Source organism: Tupaia chinensis, unplaced genomic scaffold, assembly GCF_000334495.1.
Source record: "Tupaia chinensis unplaced genomic scaffold, TupChi_1.0 Scaffold000335_1, whole genome shotgun sequence".
Taxonomy (NCBI): domain Eukaryota; kingdom Metazoa; phylum Chordata; class Mammalia; order Scandentia; family Tupaiidae; genus Tupaia; species Tupaia belangeri.
The window spans coordinates 2,508,943-2,530,932 of NW_006159829.1; the positions used below are offsets into that span (position 1 = coordinate 2,508,943).

The following is a 21,990-nucleotide window of genomic DNA, read 5'->3' on the forward strand; positions in this document are numbered from 1 at the left end:
GAAGAGCGGCCCATGGTGACGTTCTGAGCTCTACTGCCTAAGCATAGCCTTGCTTCATTGGCTCTCAAGAAAGTAACCGTGGGCTCCATGTTAGAGCCAGGTTTTGAGACAAGGGACCGTTCTGTCCCACTTAGAGACTGTGGCTCCTGCTCTAAATAGGTACTGTATTATCAGGCCGCTGCCACTACTACTGCTTGTCACAGCAACAGTCACCTTTATTCAGTCTTTCAGGGGATTGATTTGTGGAGTTTTTAAAAGTGGCTGTCAGAGGGTGTATTCTCTCAACAGAAGTCGGAGGGGGGCAGGGGGAGGACACCTCTAGAAGGCCATGGTAATGCCACAGTCCTCTCCATTTCTCCGTCCTGTCAGGATGTGGGGCATGCATGCACTCATGTCTGGCGTGTTTTTCAAGCCTCCAGAGCTGGGATATGAACCATGACTGGCCAAGTGAGGTCCAGCCCCTTAGCACTGTGCTGTGCCGGCCTGCCTTGTTCAGTCCTGAGTTCAGTGGCCTGTAACAGGAGAGGAGCAGGCTACCCTTAGGAGGGCGACCTGGGGCGAGCCATGCAGCCCCTCGGCCTCTACTGACCCATTTATAAAATGCATATCGTTTGCTTTGTCTCGTTCTTGTTCTCAAGGATAAGGTTGTATCTAAGCCCCATGAGACCCTCTACATAAAGCATAGGAACACCCGGCCCCTGTTTAGAAGTCTAAGGACAGAGATCACACAGCGCTGTCAGGGTCCATGTGGCACATAGTCTTCTCTGACGACAGCAGCACCACCTGGCCACTTGCAGGAAAAGAAGAGGGAAGCAAAAGGAAGAGGAGAAAGATTTAAGAAGAGCGTGCACACTTATGGCCGCCTGCCTTCTCCTGGAGCCACAGTCTCTGCCTGGTTGATTTTGTTTTGTTCTCGTTTCACAAGAAGGCTCAGAAGAGACTCCTAGAGAGGAGGCAGTGGGTAGCAACAATGGCACCCCGTCATGCTCAGACTTCCTTAGATCTTGTGAATTTGCCATCTTCTCCCCTCCTTTTCTCCTTTCTCTTTCTTCCTTTCCTTTCTGCTTCTGTAATGGGATGCGAGGTACCTTACAAAAATATTCGTAATGAAATGGGCTGGACAAGTGATCCTGGCAAAGGTGATAGAAAGCCAGGGATAAGGTAATATGTGTGATTGCCGATCGATCGATCGAAAGCACCCAGGGCTTTCTATTGATGTGCACACAGTGGCCTCTCATTTGTATTCTTAAGCTCTGTCTTTTGAACTTGTTCAAGAAGAGATCAACTTGCAGGCTCCTGGGACAGCTCATTTCCTTGGTTTTCTCCTGCCATGCTTGTCACCCCTTCTCAGTCTCCTTTGCCATTTTCTCCTCCTTCCCCTGACCTACTGATGTTGGCAAGCCCTTGGATGTCCTGTTTCCCAGGGTGATTGCATCCATTGTCATGGCCTGGGCCGCGTCCAGGCTCCTGTGTTCTGCACCTACTCCTCTCCTGCCCATCCACCAGTACGATTGGCTCCTCTCACACGTCTCGAGCTTCTGACCTTCCCACTTTGTCTTTCCAATTTCTCTAGCCAAACACCTGACCCTGACACCCTCTCCCACCCAGGTCATCAGAAGCCACATTTTCCTCCCTTCACAGTGGATCTGGAATCTCAGTCCTCTCCCCCCGTACTGTGGCACTTGTCTTAGCCACCCTCATCTGTTACCTGGGTTACTGCGATAGCCGTCCGTGGAGCTCCCTGGGCCTGAGCGTGCCTCCCTGCAGCCACCCTCAGCCCACAGCTGGAGTATGCAGTTAGGTTGGGCCTTGGCCTGCTTCTGCCCAAACCCTATCCTGGGTCCCCATTTCACTCAGAGTAAAAGCTACGTCTTTACATTGACGTAGGAGGCCCCCACCATCTGGCCCCATTGTCCCAGCCCACCTCCCTCTCACCCTCTGTGCAGCCACCCTGGCCTCTGCTGTTCTGGATCACACCACACAGGCTGTCCCCTCAGCCAGGCGTCAGTAACCCCACTCTGCTGCCTGGCTGGCCACCTCTCCTCCAGCAGTTCACCGTCGCCTCATCTACTCTGCGAGGTCTGCCTCAAGCAGTAACTCGTATCCCGATCTTCTTGCTCTTTCCCACTGCACTGTGTCCTTCTTCGTGCTCTGATGAACTTACTGTGCTTGCTGTCTGATTCAGCGGAACGTAAGCTTGATGAAAGCAGGGGCCCTGTCTGTTGTGCCTAGGACAGGGCCTGCCATGTAGCAGACCCTCCACGGACGTTCGTGGACAAGTGAGTAAACACACTGCTTGCAGGACTGGTGCGTGTCCACGTGTATGCAAATTATTCTTTAAGTGTTCTTCTCATGAGATTCTACAGTTCTGATTCTGTCTGGTCCAGATTCACATAGTCGTTAGACAAACAGCTTTTCATGAATGTGCGTGTTGCTTAATGTATTGAACCATTTTTGCACATGTGTGTGATTCTATAATTTCCCTAACACAGGAGAATCCAGCTCTGGCGGTTGCAATTAAAACATGTAAAAACTGTACTTCGGACAGCGTGAGAGAGAAATTTCTTCAAGAAGCCTGTAAGTTTCTAGAAATCTCAGTGGAACTCCGTTTGACTTTCTGTCTGTGAAACCTAAACTGTCCCTGAAGAAGTAAGAAAACTGTTTTGACTTTTATGAGACAACTGCATTCGTTATTTTACTTTGCATATTAATGTATAAATTGGTGCAGGCACACATCTGCAGAGGTTTCCATCTAAACTTGTATTCTCTGTGTACAGGCACATTGGTGTCAGGCTCTGGACCATTAAACACCTTACACTGGAATTGGGCAGACGTGCACATTAGCCCAGATATGGCCAGGCCCTGTACAGAGCTGAACAGGGCACAACCCTGCTTTGATGGAGCCCAGGCAGGTGAAGGAGTAGGCCTGGAAGCAGCCCTGGAACTGCCGCAGAGTCAGGAAGAGAGCTCTGATGGTGGTGGGAGCTGACGTCTCCATTCCTCAGGCTCTCAGTTTGTGCTTCCCGGATGAAGTGGCCTCGGGCGAGTTGTACATGCATAGATGCTTTCTCCTAAACGTAGCTCTTAGAGGGCAAGGTCCTGGCCATCTTGTCCATGTTGAGCTTTTTCTGCCCGCCCCAAGCTGCAGTGTCGCTCTTCTTCCCCACATTGCTTGTTCCTTCTCATCTCGCAGGCCCTCGCTTGAACGTCATCCCCATAGGAATCCTTCTTGACCTCCTTAGCCGTGTGTCTCCCCTCGATAGTGTTTGTTGAAGAACCACACTTCAGAACAGTTTGCAATTAATTAAATGTACATTGGCTACAAATGGCCATTGCCTGTCTCTCCCTGCAGGCTTTGAGCACCATGGGGACAGGACCCGTGTGTAGGTTTTGCTTATGCTGCACAAAGGCACGCAGTATGTGCCCTGATGGTGCCTGAGGTTTGGTGTCCCTGGGACCCGTACATAAAAGAATGGCTTCTACCCTGCATTTATTAATAGTAAACATTTACCCCTGGCAGTGCAGTAAATTAATTTGCCAGAGGGTGTATCATATTCCTGACTCTCTGACTGAAGTACATTAAAGGCCTGGCCAGTGGTGTCTGTCGCAACAATTTCTGTAGCGTGCTTTGGCCCAGAACACACACCACATCAGCGGTCACTGTCCAACACCCTGTTGACCTCACTTTGGGGTATTCTTGTGCATTACATATTTTTAAAAATGCAAAAATTTTAAATTAATCTTTTTCTAAAATTATTCTGAAGTTACTTTATTGTAATTTTGTAGAACTTTGGAATTCTCATTACAAAATTCCATTATTTAGCTTTAGAAGAATAGTGGGTTGGACTAGCCTTGTTTTCTCCTTTGAAAGACTTGCATGACTGTCATCAAAGGGAAATGTAGATGCAGTCTCTCTGGGCGTCCATAGGGCTATAACAGGCAGCATGTAGGCAGGGTGTGGCCTCACCCAAGGACTGTGGAGTGGATCTGTAAAGGGCCACGTAGAAATAGCTGGGCTTAGGACCAGCAGTTAGCATAATGGCTCTGTCGCTGGACTCCCATGTAGTCGACTGCAGTTTGAGTCCTAGACCTGGTGGCTTAAACGCACTCCGGGCACGTGTGCGTGCGTGCCCAAGATCCCGAGAGGAGAAGGGATTGCGGTGTGGCCATCCCCCGGGGAGTGATTGCTCTCTTTCTGTCTCTCTGTCTCTCTTTCTGTCTCTCTGTCTCTCTCTGTCTTTCTGGCAAGCGCACCCACCCTATAGCAAACCCCCTCCCCCCCCAAAAAAAATAGCTGGGCTCGCAGGCCATGCACATTCTGCCACAGGCATCAGCTCTGTTGTGGCACTGTGAAAACCTCCACAGATCACACACACATACTGTTCCAGCAAAACTCCACTTACAAAACAGGGGCAGCCCGGGCCTTGGCTTGCTGCCCTCCATAAAGAAATAGCAGGTTTAACTACTCCCCCTGTTGACTTTAGTTCCATGTAGGTAGTCTCCTAGTGACCACAGGACTCCTCCGGTTAGTATGTGTAGTAAGGCCTTGGAGTACCTGAGTCTTGGGAAAGTCATGACGCGTCTTTGCATGACCACCTAATAGAAGGCTGAGGAGCTGCATGTGAGGACAAGCAAACCAAAGTTGAAAATAAAAGTAATCATAAGCTACCAGGTCCTGTTCTTGGAACATGTGGAAAAAATTGAGGGGACAGGGCACACTTTTGGTGTTTGAGTTCTCTCAAGAGAAAGCGAGGCAGCTCTTTGAGAATCTCCTGTGACCTTTGGGTGTATAGAGGGGGTGACGATGTACACGGTGTCCAGGTGAGTGCCGGGAGAAGCCCACCCCCGTAGGGCCCCCCAACTCCACATGACCTTTGGGTGTGTAGACAGGGTGTTGTGTACACAGTGTCCAGACGAGCGCCAGAGAAACCCATCCTCTCAGGCCTCCCGGCTTCAGCTGTACTCACCGTGGCCCTCCTCATGTGGGAGGAGGTAATGCCTACCTCGTGCCGTGAGAAGTGGATCCCAGAGTGAGGACTTGAAAACATACCCTTCGAGAAGTTGACATTGTTTAGAGAAGACACATGAGAATATGAGCATTGTCTTCAGATTTTCAAAGGCTTGTTATTGGGAAGTGACTTTAAGCATTTCTTTTTCCTAATGTAGGCAGAAAAAAAAATGGGATAGAAAGAAATGAAATCATTGATTAACGAAGGAAACAGTAAGATGTTATCATTGGTTCAATGGAGAATTCCAGGAGCTACACATGGGTCAGGAATAATGAATTCCAAAATAAATTTTTAAATACACGGGGCATTTTTACTTCATTTTCCTGAATACAACCTAGGTGTACCTTTTTGGGGAGGTGGGGGTAGAGGTTTTCACTATAGGGCGTGTGCGCTTGCCAGAAGGACAAAGAGAAACAGAGAGACAGAAAGTGAGAAATCACTCTCCATGGGGGATGGCCACGCTGCAATCCCTTCGCCTCCATTCTCCTCTTGTGATCTTAAGCATCCAGGTCTGGGATTCGAATTGCGGTCGACTACATGGGAGCCCAGCAACGTATCCATTATGCCATCTGCTGGTCCCCCAAGTTGCATTGTTGTAGATAAGATTTACATTCATTATTATTAGTTTCCTGTACCTTAGGACTTATAAAATAAATGCGTGAACTAGACAGAACACTGATTTTCTTTTTACTCATTTTAAAGGTTTTCATAATTTTTTTAACAGCATTTTTTAATTGTAAGAAAAATTTTTGTTATAGGGTACATGAGCTTGCCAGAGAGACAGAGAAACAGAATGAGAAATCACCCCCCGGGGGGGAAGACCACACCACAGTCCCTTCTCCTCCAGTCTCTTCTTGGGACTTTGGGCATACATGCGCATGTGCCCTGTGTGAGTTTGAAGCTGCTAGGTCTGGGACTTGAACTATGGTTTGCCATGTGGGAGTCCACTACACCATCTGCCGGTCCCAGTAGTATTTATTAGCCAGTTATTTTATAACGTTTTGGTGATACTTAAAGAAAAATACTGCTACTACTCTAATGTACTTGGTTGGATCATTAAAGGAAAGGAAGGCAGGCTGCCATTTGATAGTCTGTGCCGTCCTGATATTTTTGGAGCCCTAGACCAGGTTCCCCCATGAAGTTAATTCCAATTTTTATTTTTTGGACAGATTTTTGCTATAGAACGTGTGCACTCATCTGAGAGATGGAAAGACAGAAAGAGAAAAATCACCCCTCAGCAGGACGGCCACCCCACAATCCCTTCTCCTCCATTCTCCTTTGGGAATTTTGGGTGTGCTGGTACACTCACTGGGCATGAGTTTCAAGCTGCCAGGTCCGGGACTCAAACCACAGTCTGTCACATGGGAGTCAAGTGCGCCACCATCACACCACTTGCTGGCCCCAGAGTTACTTCTAGTCCTGAGATTCTGTGCAGCTTGTCCCAGGTCTTACTAATCTGAGCATACTGTGCAAACAATTTCTTAGCCTAAGTGTTAGAAATTATTATTCCAGTCACACGTCCGGTACATACCCACACCCAGGTATACAGGTGTGTGTGTGGTGTCCTCTGGGTCATCTTGGGCTCAGCCAGGCATTCAGCTGAGGCCACTCTCCCTGTGAGCAGAGCTAGCTCAGAAGCACAGCAGGCCAGCCAGGCAGCGGCAGGCATCGCTCTGACAAGAATGCACCCACAGCTGTCTAGGCTGTCAGAGTCCGGAACGTGGCCAGTTACAGGAAAGGGACAAGCCACAGTGGTCAGCGCAGGAGCCATTTAGATAGAAGTTCCATGGGCATGGTGGCTGCTTGGGCCCTGCAAGGAACCTGTCCAGTTCCTGTGGTCTCCTCACTCAGGAAGCACCTAGCTGGTGCCTCCCATTCCACCTTCCTCCCTAGCAGTTTATGCGTCCGAGTGATTTTTCCTAATAAGAGCATTATCCAGTAAATAAATTGCGTGGTCCAACTTGGCGGACTTGTAAAAACCTATGAAGTTAGACAGGCCGCAGACGTCCGTGGGGATAAGTCCTGACCCAGCCTTGCTGCAGGCAGTGGCGGGCTGTGCTGAAGTGTTGAAGGCCTCACCCGACCTCAGGTTCAGATCCGAGCCTACCAAAAACACCCTGAGTGCACACATGCCCAAGATACCCCCCACCCTCTCATGTACATCTTCCCCCCCTCGCAGATAAAAGTAGCTCAACTTTCTATAAAAGGATGAAGAATTTTCTTAACCCTTTATTCACAACATACTCTACTGTGGAAAAGGGCTGATGCCTGTCCAGCCGTGGGCCTCTGGCCCACCATGTGCCTTCCGTGCCCATTTATGCTCACTCAAGAGCTGACGGTCCTACGGGGCTGAACAGATGCCCCTGTTGTCAGTCCTACATTGTTGTAACTGAACTCGTCTTCAGAAAAACTGGAAGCATTTTCAAAGCACTAACTGTGTCAACCTTTTCCCTAGTAACGATGCGTCAGTTTGACCATCCTCACATTGTGAAGCTCATCGGCGTCATTACAGAGAACCCGGTCTGGATCATCATGGAGCTGTGTACCCTCGGAGAGGTACTGCAAGCTGGAGCCTGCTGTCTGCCTGGACGTGGCCGCGAGGCCAGGGTCTGTGCCGTGGCTGAGACCACTGCCTTGGACAGGCAGTGTGTACAGCTTATATCTTAGATTGCCCAGTGAGGTCTGACTGAGGTTACACGGTTCGGTCCAGAGAATATGGGTATTCCCAACTCATGTCTCATGAACTACGGCAGTAGCATCTTCTCCAGCCCAATGATTTATCAGAACTACCAGCAACAGATGACCAGAGGGTTCATGTTTCTCTCCCTCTGGTGTCATTGTCTAAAGAACTAGCCCAATGATTTCATGATCAGTGAGACAACGTTGATGGATTTGGGGTACATGAATGCGGATTTTAGGCAATTACCCATTGCCTCAGTCTGTCTTAGAATTCACTTTGCAGTGCCTTTTAGCCCAACTAATATGGTCACAGTTTCTTTTTAAAGTGTGAATAACACAGTGTTACTGTCAACAGCTCTCTGACTTCCTCCAAAATGTTTCTGGTGAGCCCTTCACCATCCCCTGGACTCTTGCTGGAAATGCACATTCTGGGCCCCACCCCAGGCCCACTGAATCAGATCCCTGAGGGCAGGGCAGGCCCAGACCAGCACTCTGTTCTCATCAACTGAACATCTCTGCTTCCTTTGTCCTGCACTTCCAAATCACATCGAGGGTTTACGGTTTACGTGTATTTTTTGATCATAGTGTTTTTCTGCTTTTGCTTCTGGAGAGTTTATTAATTCTTCCGGCTTAAAAAACTATTGCGAAATGTTTCTCTTCTGGTTATTCATTTTGTTGAGGTTGTTAAATTCTGCCTTTCTCTGCCATGTTTTCATTTAGCTGAATTAAAGGTGTAGGTGTAGCTGGAACTTCAGTAGCCCAGTGGGATAAACATCCAGTGTTGACCCTTTGACCTTTCCTGAGTCCAAAACTCATAGGGGAAGAAGAGGCGAGGGCCTCTCCTTCCTCCTCATAGAGTGTCCTCAGCTTTCCCGGAGGGACATGATGTTTAAGTGGAGGTGAAGTGTATTAGGTGGTTTGCATAGAAACTGGACCTTCTTGTTCCATTCGTTATTGTTTAGTGATACTTTATGGTCTCCCTTACAGCATATTTTTCTGTTCTTTTTACAAGTTTGTGTATAGTCAAAAAGATCCTAACTTTACAGTAAGACTTCAAATAAAGAACTATAATTTCTGAGTTAAAAATGTTTTACTTGTTATGCATCTTTTATTAGGGGAAAATTAAAGCCTTTTTTTATGTTACTAAAAATACACTCAAAATATCATTGTAACTGAATGTAACTGTCATGCCATTGATTTCTATTCTGTCACTAATTCTTTTTCTTTTTTCTTTCGGCCATTGTTCCAAAAGCTGAGGTCATTTTTGCAAGTAAGGAAATACAGTTTGGATCTAGCATCTTTGATCCTGTATGCCTACCAGCTCAGTACAGCTCTTGCGTATCTAGAGAGTAAGAGATTTGTTCACAGGTGAGTTAGAGACATGAGTCTGTTAGGTTGCCTTCTGATGGGGGTGGAGGGGTGGGGGAGGATGAGCAGGAAGAGTCCCACACCCCAGAGGCTTTTGTGTGTTGCTCTCTATCACCTATGGTCCCCGGAACTCACCTGCATTATGTGCTGTCAGAGGACAGTTCCCTGGCTTACTAGTACACATGGCAAGAGGACCTTCCCACTGTATATTTGAAGCCTGGTGTAAGACTTCCAGGTCATCTGTTCCTTCCACAGATACTGATAAGGGCCTGCACTCGGCTCTGGAGCAGTGAATATGTGAAAGCTGTCCCAAAACAGATGCAACAGTCTCGTACATGACATCTTCTGACATTCTGTGGCATTTCTCTGTAGTCTGGGTCTCAGTAGTTCAAATGCAAGTGAAAGCCCTTACAACTTATGTGCTAAGTATTGTTTATAGTGAGTTTTGTGTTAACCAGTAATAAATCAAACTGCATCGTGAAATAATTTACAAGTACTCCAAAGATAACTTTTATTAATGAAATCTCTTTAGTGAAGGCAAGATTACAGACCTTAATTGTGTATCACTGTCAGTTAATATGGTTGGTAATAGGATTTTATGGAAAGCAGTAAAGATTTTCATTATTTAAGAATATACTTTTTAATAGCTCAAAATAATTACCATTATTTATTAAATATCTGCTGAAAGGAATATATATCAAGTAAAGTTTTATATAGAGAGAGCCAGCTCAGTGGCTTGATGGTTAAGGCAACAGGGTCCTAGACCTAGCACCTTGAGAAACATGTCAAGCACGTGTGTGTGGACCCCACATCCTGACAGGTAGAGAGGTGACAGAGAGGGACCGCTCCCCGTGGGGAGTGCTTTCTCCTCACCCGCTCTTTCTCTGTCTTACTTTGGCGAACTCACACCCTCTAACAACAGCAGCAATGTGTGTGTGTGTGTGTATACATAGATACATGTTACATGTGTTATATCTAACTTAGTCTGTTGGCATTGTATGCAAGCTATGCATCTGTATGTCTTTATGTACTATGGAGGAGTTTGTGGGTTTTTTTCTTGTGTTAAAATTTTTGCCTCAACTTCTTCCTTATCAGAGATATTGCTGCTCGAAATGTTCTGGTGTCCTCGAATGACTGTGTGAAATTAGGAGACTTTGGATTATCCCGATACATGGAAGATAGTACTTATTACAAAGGTAAGCTATCAGAGCAATAAGAAATTGGCTCAGCATCCGTAATATGTTCGTATTCCTAAAAACGATGTGCCTGGGCCAGCAGGTTGGTGGAGGTTAAAGTGTTAGATCTCATTTAGCCAACTCTGCTGTTCAAGTCCCAGACCTGCAGCTTGAAAATCATGCCAGATATAAGTGCATGTCCAAAACCCCAAGAGGAGAATGTGGCCATTCCCCCGGGGGATGATTTCTCACTTTCCCTTTCTCTTTTTCCCATGAGCACAGGTGCCTTGTAACAGAAAATTTCAAAACAACAACCAAAAAAAGAAGAAGGAAAATAAAAGGGGGGAGAGGGCAAATATGTTCTAATATGCTCAACTGAATTTTGACCATGATGGAAATCAGCTTAGTGGGGGGCAGACACCTTTTCAGTAATGGTGCTGGAGCAGTTGTGTGTCCCTAGGCAGAGAGTGAACTTCAACTAGACTTCAAAATGGCAGAGGCACCACTATAAAGCATAAAACAGATTTTTAGGGAAAACGTTTATCTTTGGGATATAGGTCTAGGCAAAGGGTCCTTAGATTTGACATCAAAAATAAGGACCTATAAAAGGAACAAATTTGTAAATTAAACCCATGAAAATTAAGAATTTCTTTTCTATGGAAGATGCTGTTTAAAGGATGGAAAGAGAAGCTACAGGGTAGGAGAGAATATCTGCCAGTCCATAACTGACAAAGAGCAAGTACCTAGAATGCAGAAAGGACTCTCAGACTCCCATAGGCGTGGGGCCAAGTGGTGGTGCAAACGGACCGGTGTGCACGAGGCCTTAGATTCGCGTCCCTAGGCCTTCCTGAGCAGGCCAAGCACACGATGCCACTGAACCAGGCTGGCTGAGACTGGGAGTGGTCACAGCCTAGGAGCCCTTCTGAGGTGCCTGCACTCCCCACTTTCCTCCCCCTCCACCCCATCACCCTGTTTTTGTCTCTTATGGAAGAAGGAAATAAACTTAAAAAAAAACTCTATGGTGCAAACTTTAAAAATACATTTAGAATATGGGCAAAGATACGAAGGAGACATTTCACTGAGAGGGTATATAGATAGCAAAGAGTTCATCGAGGTGTTCAGCTCTTTATCCATTAGGAAAATGCAGATTAAAGCTACAAGAGAGTACTACACACCTGTCAGAATTACTAAACTAAAAAATAGTCATAACACCAAGTGCTGGCAAAAATGTGGAGAAACTACTCATAAATTGCTGGTGGGAATGTAAAATGGTAGAGCTACTTGGGAGAGTTTGGTAAGTTCTTACAAAAAATAAGCAAGAGGGGACAGCAGGTGGCGTGGTGGTTAATGCGCTTGGGTCCCACGTAGCTGAGTCTGGTTTGAGTCCCAGACCTGGTGGCTTGAAAATCACACTGGGCATGTGTGCACGAGCCCAGATTCCTGAGAGAAGGGACTGCACTGTGGTCATCCCCCTCGGGGAGTGATTTCTCACTTTCCCTGTCTCTGGCAAGTTCACATGCCCGATGGCAAAAACCTAAAAACACAAAATCCTACACAGGCGATCTCGCAAAAGGCCTTGGAGTTGGCCTCCTGGGCAGTTCTTCCAGAGAAATGAAAATTTAGGTTCACGCAGAGCTTTTACTCAAGTGTTCATTGCACTTTATTTGTACCCACAAATTGGAGTCACCCCTGATGCCTTTGACCTGGTGGTCAGCCCTAGGCACGTGGAACTCGGTGCAGTGATAGCCTTGAGGAAAGGACTCTCACTGAAAACTGCCAAATCTAGCAACTTTGAGCAAAATCTAGCTTTTGTGGATTTTCTGGGTTTTTTGTTTTATGTTTTTCCCAGAGGGTGAGTGTGCTTGCCAGAAAGAAAAAAGAGGCGGGAGAGGAGAAAGCACCCCTGTGGTGCAGGGTCATTCCGCAGGCTCCTTTCCTGCACCTCTCCCTCCTTTCGGGGTTTCGAGCTTGCGTGCACATGTGGACTCTGTTTCGCAGGCTGCCAGACCCAGGTCTCATGGTTGACCCAAGTAGGATCTGGCTGCCTCAACCACCAGGCCACAGAACCAGACTTGAATTTTCTTTAATTTTGCCTATTTGGAATCAGATTGCATTGATTCTTCACGTTGTTACTGAACAGAATTTTTATTAATGTCATTTTCATGTTCCTAGAGCATCAGCTAAAGTCTGGTTGTTTTCCATATGGTTGTAGTGTGCTCACTAATTATTACTACCATTTTATAAAACCCAGTTTCTTTCTTGGTGTGTTTGATTTTTTTTTCTTTTTCTTTTTTTTTTTTCTGGAGAGGTTTTTGCTCTAGGGTGCATGTGCTCGCCAGACAGAGACAGAAAGCAAGAAGTCACCCCCTGGGGGGATGACCACACCGCAATCCCTTCTCCTCCATTCTCCTCTCCGGATCTTGGACACGCACGCACATGCGCCCAGCATGAGTTTAAGCCACCAGGTCCAGGACGCAAACTGCGGTCGACTACATGGGAGTCCAGCGACATAGCCATTACGCTAACTGCTGGTCCCTCGGTGTGTTTGATTTTTCATTGCAGTAATGAGCCCAGATTTTTACATATATATCTGGTCTCTTCCCTTTTGTACTATATATCATATATATATATCATACCTGTTCTCTTCCTTCTCCCTATTGTTTTTTTTTTTTTTTTTTTTTGAGAGGTTTTTGCTATAGGGCACATGCGCTTGCCAGACAGACAGACAGAGACAAAAAGCGAGAACTCACCCCCCTAGTGGGGATGGCCACGCTGCAATCCCTTCTCCTTCATTTTCCTTTTGGGATCTTGCGCACACATGCACACATGCCCGGCTTGAATTTTAAGCCACCGGGTCCAGGACTTGAACCATGGTCGACTACATGGGAGTCCATGACATATCACCATTTTAACAATGATCCTTTTTTTTTTTTATTTTTTAAATAATTATTTATTTTATTTTTATTTATTCATTCATTTATTTTTTTAATTTGACCAGAGAGACACAGAGGGTGAGAGTGAAAGAGAGAGGAAGTGAGAAAGCAAGCCACCAGATTCAGGACTCAAACCCTGGTCGGCCATGTGGGAGTGTCCAGTGCCTTAACCACCACACCACCTGCTGGTCCCAAACAATGATCCTTTTATTTATAAAAATAAAATTGATTAGTAATTTATCTTCAAAAAAGACCAAGTCAGCTTTCCATTATTTTGAAATGCACTTTTTAAATAATTGTTTTATTTTAACTTTATTTTTTATTATTTTTCAGTTTGACTAGAGAGATACAGAGAGAGAGAAAGGGGAAGGTGAGAGAGGAAGCCTCCGGGTTCAGGATCCGAACCATGGTTGGCCATGTGGGAGTCTAGTGCCTTTAACCACTACGCCATCTTCCAGTCCCCGAAATGCGTTTCTTTCCAGCTTTAGTCACAATCAGTTCAAGTCCTAGGAGCTGAATTCTATGCAGTATGATGACCAAGATTTTACATCATCAAAATAGTGTTTAAAATAGGCAGTTGACAAGATCCCAGAAGTACTACTATTTCAGAGGCTAGTAAATAAGAATATACTTAGACTATGAAAAATAACCCCTTGGGACCAGCAGTTAGCATAATGGCTATGTCGCTGGACTCCCATGTAGTCAACCGTGGTTTGAGTCCTGGACCCGGTGGCTTAAACTCACGCCGGGCGCGTGTACATGTGTGCCCAAGATCCTGAGAGGAGAATGGAGGAGAAGGGATTGCGGCATGGCCATCCCCCCTGGGGGGTCATTTCTCGCTTTCTGTCTCTCTCTCTCTTTCTGGCGAGCACACGCGCCCTATAGCAAAAACCTCTCCCCCCCAAAATAATAAATAAATAAATAAAATAACCCCTGAAAAGTTAGGGATTGTTCATAACACGCCTCTTTCCAGGAATTCTGGCAGTGTTCAATGGTGGCTTTTTGCTCCCCAAGGAAGGCCAGACCCTTAATAGGCTGACATAACCCCCTGGCTGCCTCAACTCAGGCCCTGGGAGCCGGTGCCTATCCCAGCCGACTCCTTGCACTCCTGTGTCCTCTTCCTGCAGCCACCCTGACTGGCCTCTCAGTCACTGTCTCCTCCCTCCTTGGGACACCTGTGTGAACTCTGTATCTGTTTTGCCTCACTTGACTGTACTGTGCTCCACCCATTGGAGTGAGGATTCCTAGGCAAGGTCTTCCGGATTGTTCACCCAGGGAGCTCGGCAGCTGAAAGCATGTTTAGTACAGTTGGGGTTGTTTGCTTGGTGGCAGTAAGGAAAGGTTTAGGCCTCAAAAGAAGGCTGCTAACAGGCTTTCCTGAGGCAGAATCTGCTTTTTCATCGCTCCTTCCTGCTCTGCACATAGTGGTACAGATGCGGTCAGTCCTGATTATCGTGGGTGATGTGTTCATGCACTCGCCTGGTTGCTGAAATGTGTTCATAACCCCCAGTTCTCGAGGTGCTTTTGTAGTCATCGGAGGACACACAGCAGTGAAAAGCTCGAGTCTGTCTAATGACACGTCCCTCCCGTCTCAGCCAAGAACAGCTCAGGGCCTTTGGAGAGGTTCTGGTCCCACCCCGGGATCTGTTGTGGGGATCTGTAATGGGGGTCTGTAGTGGGTCTGCAGTGGGGTCTGTAGTGGGGTCTATAGTGGGGTCTATAGTGGGGTCTGTAGTGGGGTCTGTAGTGGGGTCTGTAGTGGGGTCTGTAGTGGGGTGGCTTCACACATGTCACTTAACCCCTGTGAGCCTCATTTTAAAGGAAAGTAAAGCCGACCAGAGTGAGCTGTTGTAGGGTGTAAGGTTGTAATCGATGAGGTGGGTGCGTATTTCCCCAGGAGCCTGTATGTTGTGTTTGCCTGGACTTTGTAGTGCGTAACACCCCCGTGAGAGTCGGTGACACCCAGGGTTTGGGGTTTTGTTTGCCAGAGCAGGCACATGGAGAATCACCTTCCTGAGGAAATGGCCGTGCCGCAGAACCATTTCTTCCTTTCTCCTCTCCAGATTTTGCACGTATATGCTTTGCCCCGGTGTGATTTTTCTTAACCTAGTGGCTCAGGGACTCGAACCACAAATCTAACTGTGTGGGATCTGGCACCTTAACCTCCATACCAGCTGCTGGCTGAGTTGTCAGTTTTTATTTCCCTACCCCCAGATGGCCTTGGAACACCAAGGAAGGGAAATAAGTTCTCCCAAAGGAACAGCCGTCCTAAGGGATCAGATAGTTAAAGCTTTTCATTTGGGTACTGAAAATCTGAGGCAGCTCTCACTGTTAGGTTTTTCGGCAAATAACTGGAATTTTTTCTGCACTTAATCTTCTAGCTTCCAAAGGAAAATTGCCTATTAAATGGATGGCGCCAGAGTCCATCAATTTCCGACGTTTTACCTCAGCTAGTGACGTGTGGATGTTTGGTGAGTGTTTTCATTTGTATTCATATGTTCATAAACATATCTCATCAGTGTAGCTCCTGTGTTCATAAATAAGCTCAGCACGTGTCCCTTCCAAGGACGGGGTTTGTCGTCGCCTGTCAGACGTGCTTTGGGGTGAGGAGCTGTCTGTTCAGGGCCTGCGTGCTGGCCACGTGGTTCCGTGCCGCCTGGTTCGCCCGCTCCGACTGGCTTCCTAGGCACTGTGTCATCTGACACACCGACTGTCACGGTTCTGCTGCTCCTTTCCTCGCTGGAGGTGCAGGTCTCCATCCGCTCTGCGCTTTCTCCCTGTCGTCCTGTTCACTCCTGCCCTGCCTTTGCTGTGACAGCCCTCCAGCCCAAGCATCTGAAACTGCAGTCTTGTCTCTCTGTTCTGCACCCTGACCTCCTCACCAATGTGTCTTAAGACCTGGGAGTTAGGCCTCCTGCCTTCTGTGGCTCCTCTCACGTCTAGTCCGTCCTTCCCTGTGCTCCAGTGTCGTCGTTGCCTCCCCACCCCCTTGGATTATTGCAGTATTCCCAGCTGTTGTAAACATTCACTAATTCATTCTACTATGTTATTCTAAATTTTGGAATTGTCCCTTTTAATATAGAATTGTCCCTACCCCCACCTTCCTAGTGCTTCTGCTTCTCCCTGGAATACCTTCTCCTATCTCTCCTCTCACTGAGGAGGGCCCTTCAGAGCCTGCCGTCCGTGTCCCCTTGACTTCCTTTGCTCCACACTTCCTGCGTTCTCTCTGTCATAACACTCGTTTTTAATAATTATAGATAAAGGAACTTTCAAGTACAACAGGAATAGCATGACATGATTAGAAAATGCTCTGGAGTCCAACTGATGTGGGCTCAAGTCCCAAGACCTCAATTAGCTGTGTAACCCACAGAGCTCTCCCCTCAAGGAGAGCTTATATTTCAAAGGTTCGAAAATGCCTATGTTTTTTACATTTTGACACTTCTTGAAGAGGGTCATTGAAATCAGTGGCATTTTGCAATTGGTATTGATTGGAAGCTTTTTTTTTTTTCTTTTAAGAGAGATTTTTGCTGTATGGTGCATGCGTTCCCCAGAGATAGAGAGAGAGAGAGAGTGAGAAATCTCCCTGCCAGGGGATGGCCACACCATAGTTCCTTCTCCATTCTCGTCTCTGGATTTTGGGCACACGCACACACACACGCATGCGCGTGCACGCACTTGCCTTGAGTTTCAAGCTGCCAGGTCCAGCACTCAGACTACAGTTAGCCACGTGGGAGTCCAGCCCTTACCTGCAGCACCACCTGCTGACCCTGAAAGCATTTGATTACAGTTGTCCTTGCCTGCATTCATGTAGACTTTGTCTGATGTGTTTGTGATGTTACTTTATGTCTGAAGGAGTTTAGATATTTTGTTTTTATTTTGTCTTTAAGATTGCCATAGGGTGCATGCACTTACTGGGGGGAAGAAAGAGAGTGAGAAAGTCAGAAATCACCCCCCCTAGGGGGGATGGCCATGATGTAATCTCTTCTCTGCCACACTCCTCTGGAGACTTGGAACATGCATGCACACATGCCTCGTGTGATTTTTCAAGCCACCAGGTCTAGGGCTTGAACCACAGTCATATGGCAGTCCAGTGCCTTAATCACCATGCCATTGCTGGCATAGTGGTTATGTTGCTAGACTCACACACGGCTGACTGCAGTTCAACTCCAGGGGCTTCAAAAGCATGCTGTGCATAGGTGCATGTGTGCCCATGATCCCAGGAGGAGAATGAAGTAGGGATTATAGTGTGCCATCCCCCAGGGTCTGATTTCTCCCTTTTCCTCTCTCTGTCTCTGACTGTCTGTCAAGCATTCGTGCCCTACAGCAAAAACCTCCATTAAAAAAACAAACAAACAAACAAACAAAAAAACTCTTTGATAAGAATAAAATAAAAACTGTTGGCTCTAATAAAGGAGTGTATCATCATTTAGTTGTCAGTGTTTCCCCCCTTTTTGGTTGCTAAATAATAGTATAGGGGTCAGCAGGTCGTGGGGCAGAGGTTAAGGTGACTGGATCTCACAGGGCCAACTGAGCAGTTCAGGTTCCAGACTCGTGCACATGTGCATACATGTCTAAAATCCCGAGAGAAAAGTGGTGGAGAAGGAATTGTGCCGTGCCCATCACCTCTGGGGGTTCATTTATCACTTTCCCTCGCTCCAGTGAGCACATGCTCCTGATAGCAAACTGGAAAAAATAGTAACAATCATAGTGTTTCTTATAATTGGTGTTTCTGATTGTATCAGATTTGACAGGATACATTAAAAGAAATGTAAGGTGAGCCCATATGGTTAGGGGAAACCAAATCCTACCTGGCTGATTGCAGTTCGAGTCCTGGCCCTAGCATGCTTGAGAAACACATCAGATACGTGTGCGTTTATGTTCAAGGTCCTTACGGCATGTAGAGATGGGAGCAAAGGGATTGGGGCAAGACCATGTCCCACTGGGAGTGCTTGATGTCTCTCCTGTCCCTCTCTGTCTGTGCCTCTGGCAAGTGTACCTCTAGTAATCAACAGGGAAAGAAAAGAAATCTAAGGTTGTTGTGAGTATTAGGGATAACATATGCACATTTGAAGAAGGATACTAGCGACATAGTAAATTCCCCAGAAACGATACCGTTGTTGTTATTACTGATAGTGATTCAGGGGAGAAAAGCAGCACCAAGACGTTTTACTTCCAAGACTTTCTATTTGAAATTATTGGATTTTTGACTGATTCCAAAACTTCATTCATATCAATATGGTAATAGGCTTTGCCTCCTTGAGCAGATACTGTTCTAGGCACTAAAGATGTGAAAATAAAGTCACAGTTTCTCTCCTCAAGGCACCGATCGTATGGTGTACACGTTAATAGAAGCAGGCAGTAAATTTTCTCAGAGGAGGATCAGTCAAAGGGTCGGAGAAGAACTGCATTTCATACATACCTAGAAAGAGGGGGTTTGCGAAGGAGAATAGGAGACTGAGCAGAGGTGTGGACATGTCCAGAAGCCGACAGGGAGCTGTGTGGCCTGGATGCTGAGTGGTGGTTGTAAGAAGCCAGGAGAAACCCTGTACTATGTATGCTAGCCTGCTTTCTTTATTTCCTTTTCATTCCAGTATGTAATCCCCATTCTCAGTTGTAGGGTTTTGTTTCATTTAAAGGCGAATTTTTAGGGACTGTTCAGAAGATACTGAGGAAGTGTTTGATTTCCCAAGGTGGAGAGTGCAAGTAAACTTTCCAAGGTCACCTTTGTACGTGGCTAAGATCACTGTAGCCCAGAGAGGGCCATACCCTTCCTGTGGGGAACAGTGACAGGTCAGGGTGGGCCAATGGTGGTCCCATGGAGCACATAGGCGAGGGCAGGGCAGCCTCATGACAGGAGACAGACTAAGGAACCAGAGTTCTGGAAACAGACTTACACTTTAGAAGTTTTTGTTGGGCTTCAGGTCAGCTGCTATAAACAAGCAGGCTGGACTGAGGGAAGGGGAAATTGAGACTTCAGTCACGTGTTCTCTGACTGAGTGATCAGTGAGTATTGCCGTAGCTGGTGAGTCATTTTCTGCTGTAGGATTTTCAGAGAGTGACGCCTCCGAGGGAAATGACAACCTTCCTTGATAGTAACTCACACTCCGTTGTTCACATCGGATAAGCTAGCCTCATCTTTGGTCAGACAGCTTGCCCTGGATCTCGCAGCTTGCCCTGGATCTCGGCCCGCCGCCCGAGCCCTGGAATGCCGCCCCCCTGAGCCTCCGCCCTGTGTTCCTCCCCGCCTACAGGTGTGTGCATGTGGGAGATCCTGATGCACGGCGTGAAGCCTTTCCAAGGAGTGAAGAACAACGACGTGATTGGGCGCATCGAAAACGGGGAGAGGTTACCGATGCCTCCAAACTGCCCTCCTACCCTCTACAGCCTTATGACGAAGTGCTGGGCCTACGATCCCAGCCGGCGGCCGCGGTTTACTGAGCTCAAAGCTCAGCTCAGGTAGGAGTGGGGCCGGGAACCCGGCGGGAGTAGGGGTGCTGCTGCTCCTGGCTGCAGTGGTAGTGTTTTAAGGTTGTTTGTCTGTGACCTCAGGCAGGACTGTTTCTCGTTTGCACAGTGACCCAGTTTGAATTTTTTTGTACCTTGCTTGTCTAAGTAAATGATGTCTAAAGATTTTCATGAAGTTCCAGTGATGATCAGCACTCTTCCCCCAGCTCCTGACCGCATGGCTTACAAGCCCTGCAGTAATTTAGTCCCTGTCTCTCTGCCTGGCCCTGTTTACTCGGGCAGCACCTGGACATTGCCATTCTGGCATAGCCCCAGCCTTTCACCTGCCTTTTCTCTCCCAGAAATACTTCTCTCCACTTTTGCCTCCTGAACAGAAACTCCCCTGTTCCATGTTCAAATCCAGTTCAGATGTAAGCTCTTCAGAAATGCCTCTGAGCAGTCCTACCCTCAGATAGGCCGCCCCTTTGAGTACTTTTCTCATCTTTTAAGACAACCGTGACTTGCTCAAGAGATGTGTTGTGGCTCCTGGTATGTGCCAGGCCCGGCAGGCCTTGCACCTACTGTAGCCCTGGGGACCAGGACACCGGCACCGCTCTCCATGCAGCGTACCAGCCAGACTCAGAGCTCTTGGGCATCACTGTCTGGCTCACCTCTGCAGCCCCAGAACCAAGCTTCGGAACTGGCCCCTCATCAGTGCTCAGTGAACATTTGTTGAATTGACTTAGAATCTAGATTAAGACTTAGCACTTTAATAAACAAAATATTTTAAAACAATTTCTAGGCACAAGGAGCTTAATTTCGTAAGCAGTGCCATAGTTTAGTGTGTGCATTACCACCCCTTCTCACATTTGAGACACTTCCCTGGTTTTATGGGACTCATTGTTATTTAACTTGCTTTATATTTAGTTTTTGTTTGTTTGTTTGTTTATAAATATAACCAAATAAATGTCAGGGTCCAGAAGACCCTAAGGGGTCCCTTTCCCCAAACCCCTCACCCAGTGCTTGAGTCTTCCCTCTGCCTTACCACACTTGGTGTCTCTGCGAAGAGCGAAGAGCCCCAGTGGAAGTATAAAGGAGCTGTCTGCTCAGCAGCTGTGGCTGAGCACTTCTGCTCCAAGGCGAGTCCGTGGCTTCAGCAGTGAACAGAACCCAGTCCTCACCCCACTACGCTGCGAACCCTGTGGTACAGCCTGTATCGGTGGCGGTGACGTGGCGAGAGCTGTGCCCCGAGAGCACGGCGTTCCCAGCCCCACCGAATAGCTCACCTTCCTCACTTCTGTCCTCGGAGTATTTCTAAACCACTTGCTTATCTCCTTTCAGTTTTCTTCAAGCTAAATCGCTCTGGTTTTTAATTCTCTTATAACTTAATTACATATTCTCTTGCCGCTATAACCAGTTTCCAGGTGTGCTCTATTTCATGTTTTGCCCATCATTTTTTTTTTTTAGTTTAATATATTTAATAGCAGACTTACAGGGATGGCACAGAAGACAGACCACAGTAACAACATGTACTCGCATATAGGACAGCTCACTTAGAAAAGTACAGTGACTGGATGGAGTCTACTGTATGATAAAAATGCTGCAAACACCATTTAGTTGCCATCAATAAGAAATTCACTTGTTTTTAAAAAGTCCAAATGCTGGCATTGTCCAGAAAAATTGAACAGCTTTATTTGTAATCGTTGTAAACTTGAACTGCTGAAACTTGTTCACCAAAACATTTTGACTTGCATTAATGCTTTACATCCCTGCATTTATATTAAAAATCCACACACAAATGAAAATGGAAAAACTGCCAATACCCGATTTCTGTCCCCTATTTTCCACTCGCAGTCATATACTTAAGTAGCTTTTGACCCCGTGGAGAAAAAAATCTAACGTTCAGAACTACCAGTAACAGGAAGAAGAGAAAAAAAAAATTGTTTTTTTCCAAAATGAAATGTTTCCTATCATAGTGGATTCTTAAGCACGTTTTCCACATATGTGGCGTGCTAGCTGGATGTCTTTTGGCATTATTGTTACACGTTTGGCATGGATAGCACACAGGTTGGTATCTTCAAAAAGGCCAACCAAGTAGGCCTCACTTGCCGCTTGCAAAGCACCAATAGCTGCGCTCTGGAAGCACAGATCTGTTTTGAAATCCTGAGCAATTTCTCGCAGCAGACACTGGAAAGAAAGTTTGCGAATCAGTTCAGTGGACTTCCGACGACATCTAATTTCACGGAGTGCCACAGTACTGGCCCTGTAACGATGAGGTTTCTTCGCCCCTCCAGTAGAGGGCGCACTCTTGCGAGCAGCTTTTGTAGCCAGTTGCTTCCTGGGTACTTTACCACTGGTGGATTGCGGGCTGTCTGCTTTGTA

At 46.8% G+C, this 21,990-nt stretch overlaps 1 protein-coding gene across 11 annotated transcripts in view; it reads left to right on the forward strand.

Moving 5' to 3' along the window:
* PTK2 (protein tyrosine kinase 2) overlaps positions 1 to 21,990 on the forward strand; it is a 291,358-nt gene that overhangs the window by 204,363 nt on the left and 65,005 nt on the right. For all 11 annotated transcript variants that reach the window (XM_014589190.2, XM_006152112.3, XM_006152113.3 and 8 more), the window contains 6 exons: positions 2,493 to 2,577; positions 7,465 to 7,565; positions 8,941 to 9,056; positions 10,152 to 10,252; positions 15,546 to 15,635; positions 19,416 to 19,620. In XM_014589190.2, the coding sequence (XP_014444676.1) occupies positions 2,493 to 2,577; positions 7,465 to 7,565; positions 8,941 to 9,056; positions 10,152 to 10,252; positions 15,546 to 15,635; positions 19,416 to 19,620 (698 nt within the window). The remainder of the gene's footprint in view (positions 1 to 2,492; positions 2,578 to 7,464; positions 7,566 to 8,940; positions 9,057 to 10,151; positions 10,253 to 15,545; positions 15,636 to 19,415; positions 19,621 to 21,990) is intronic.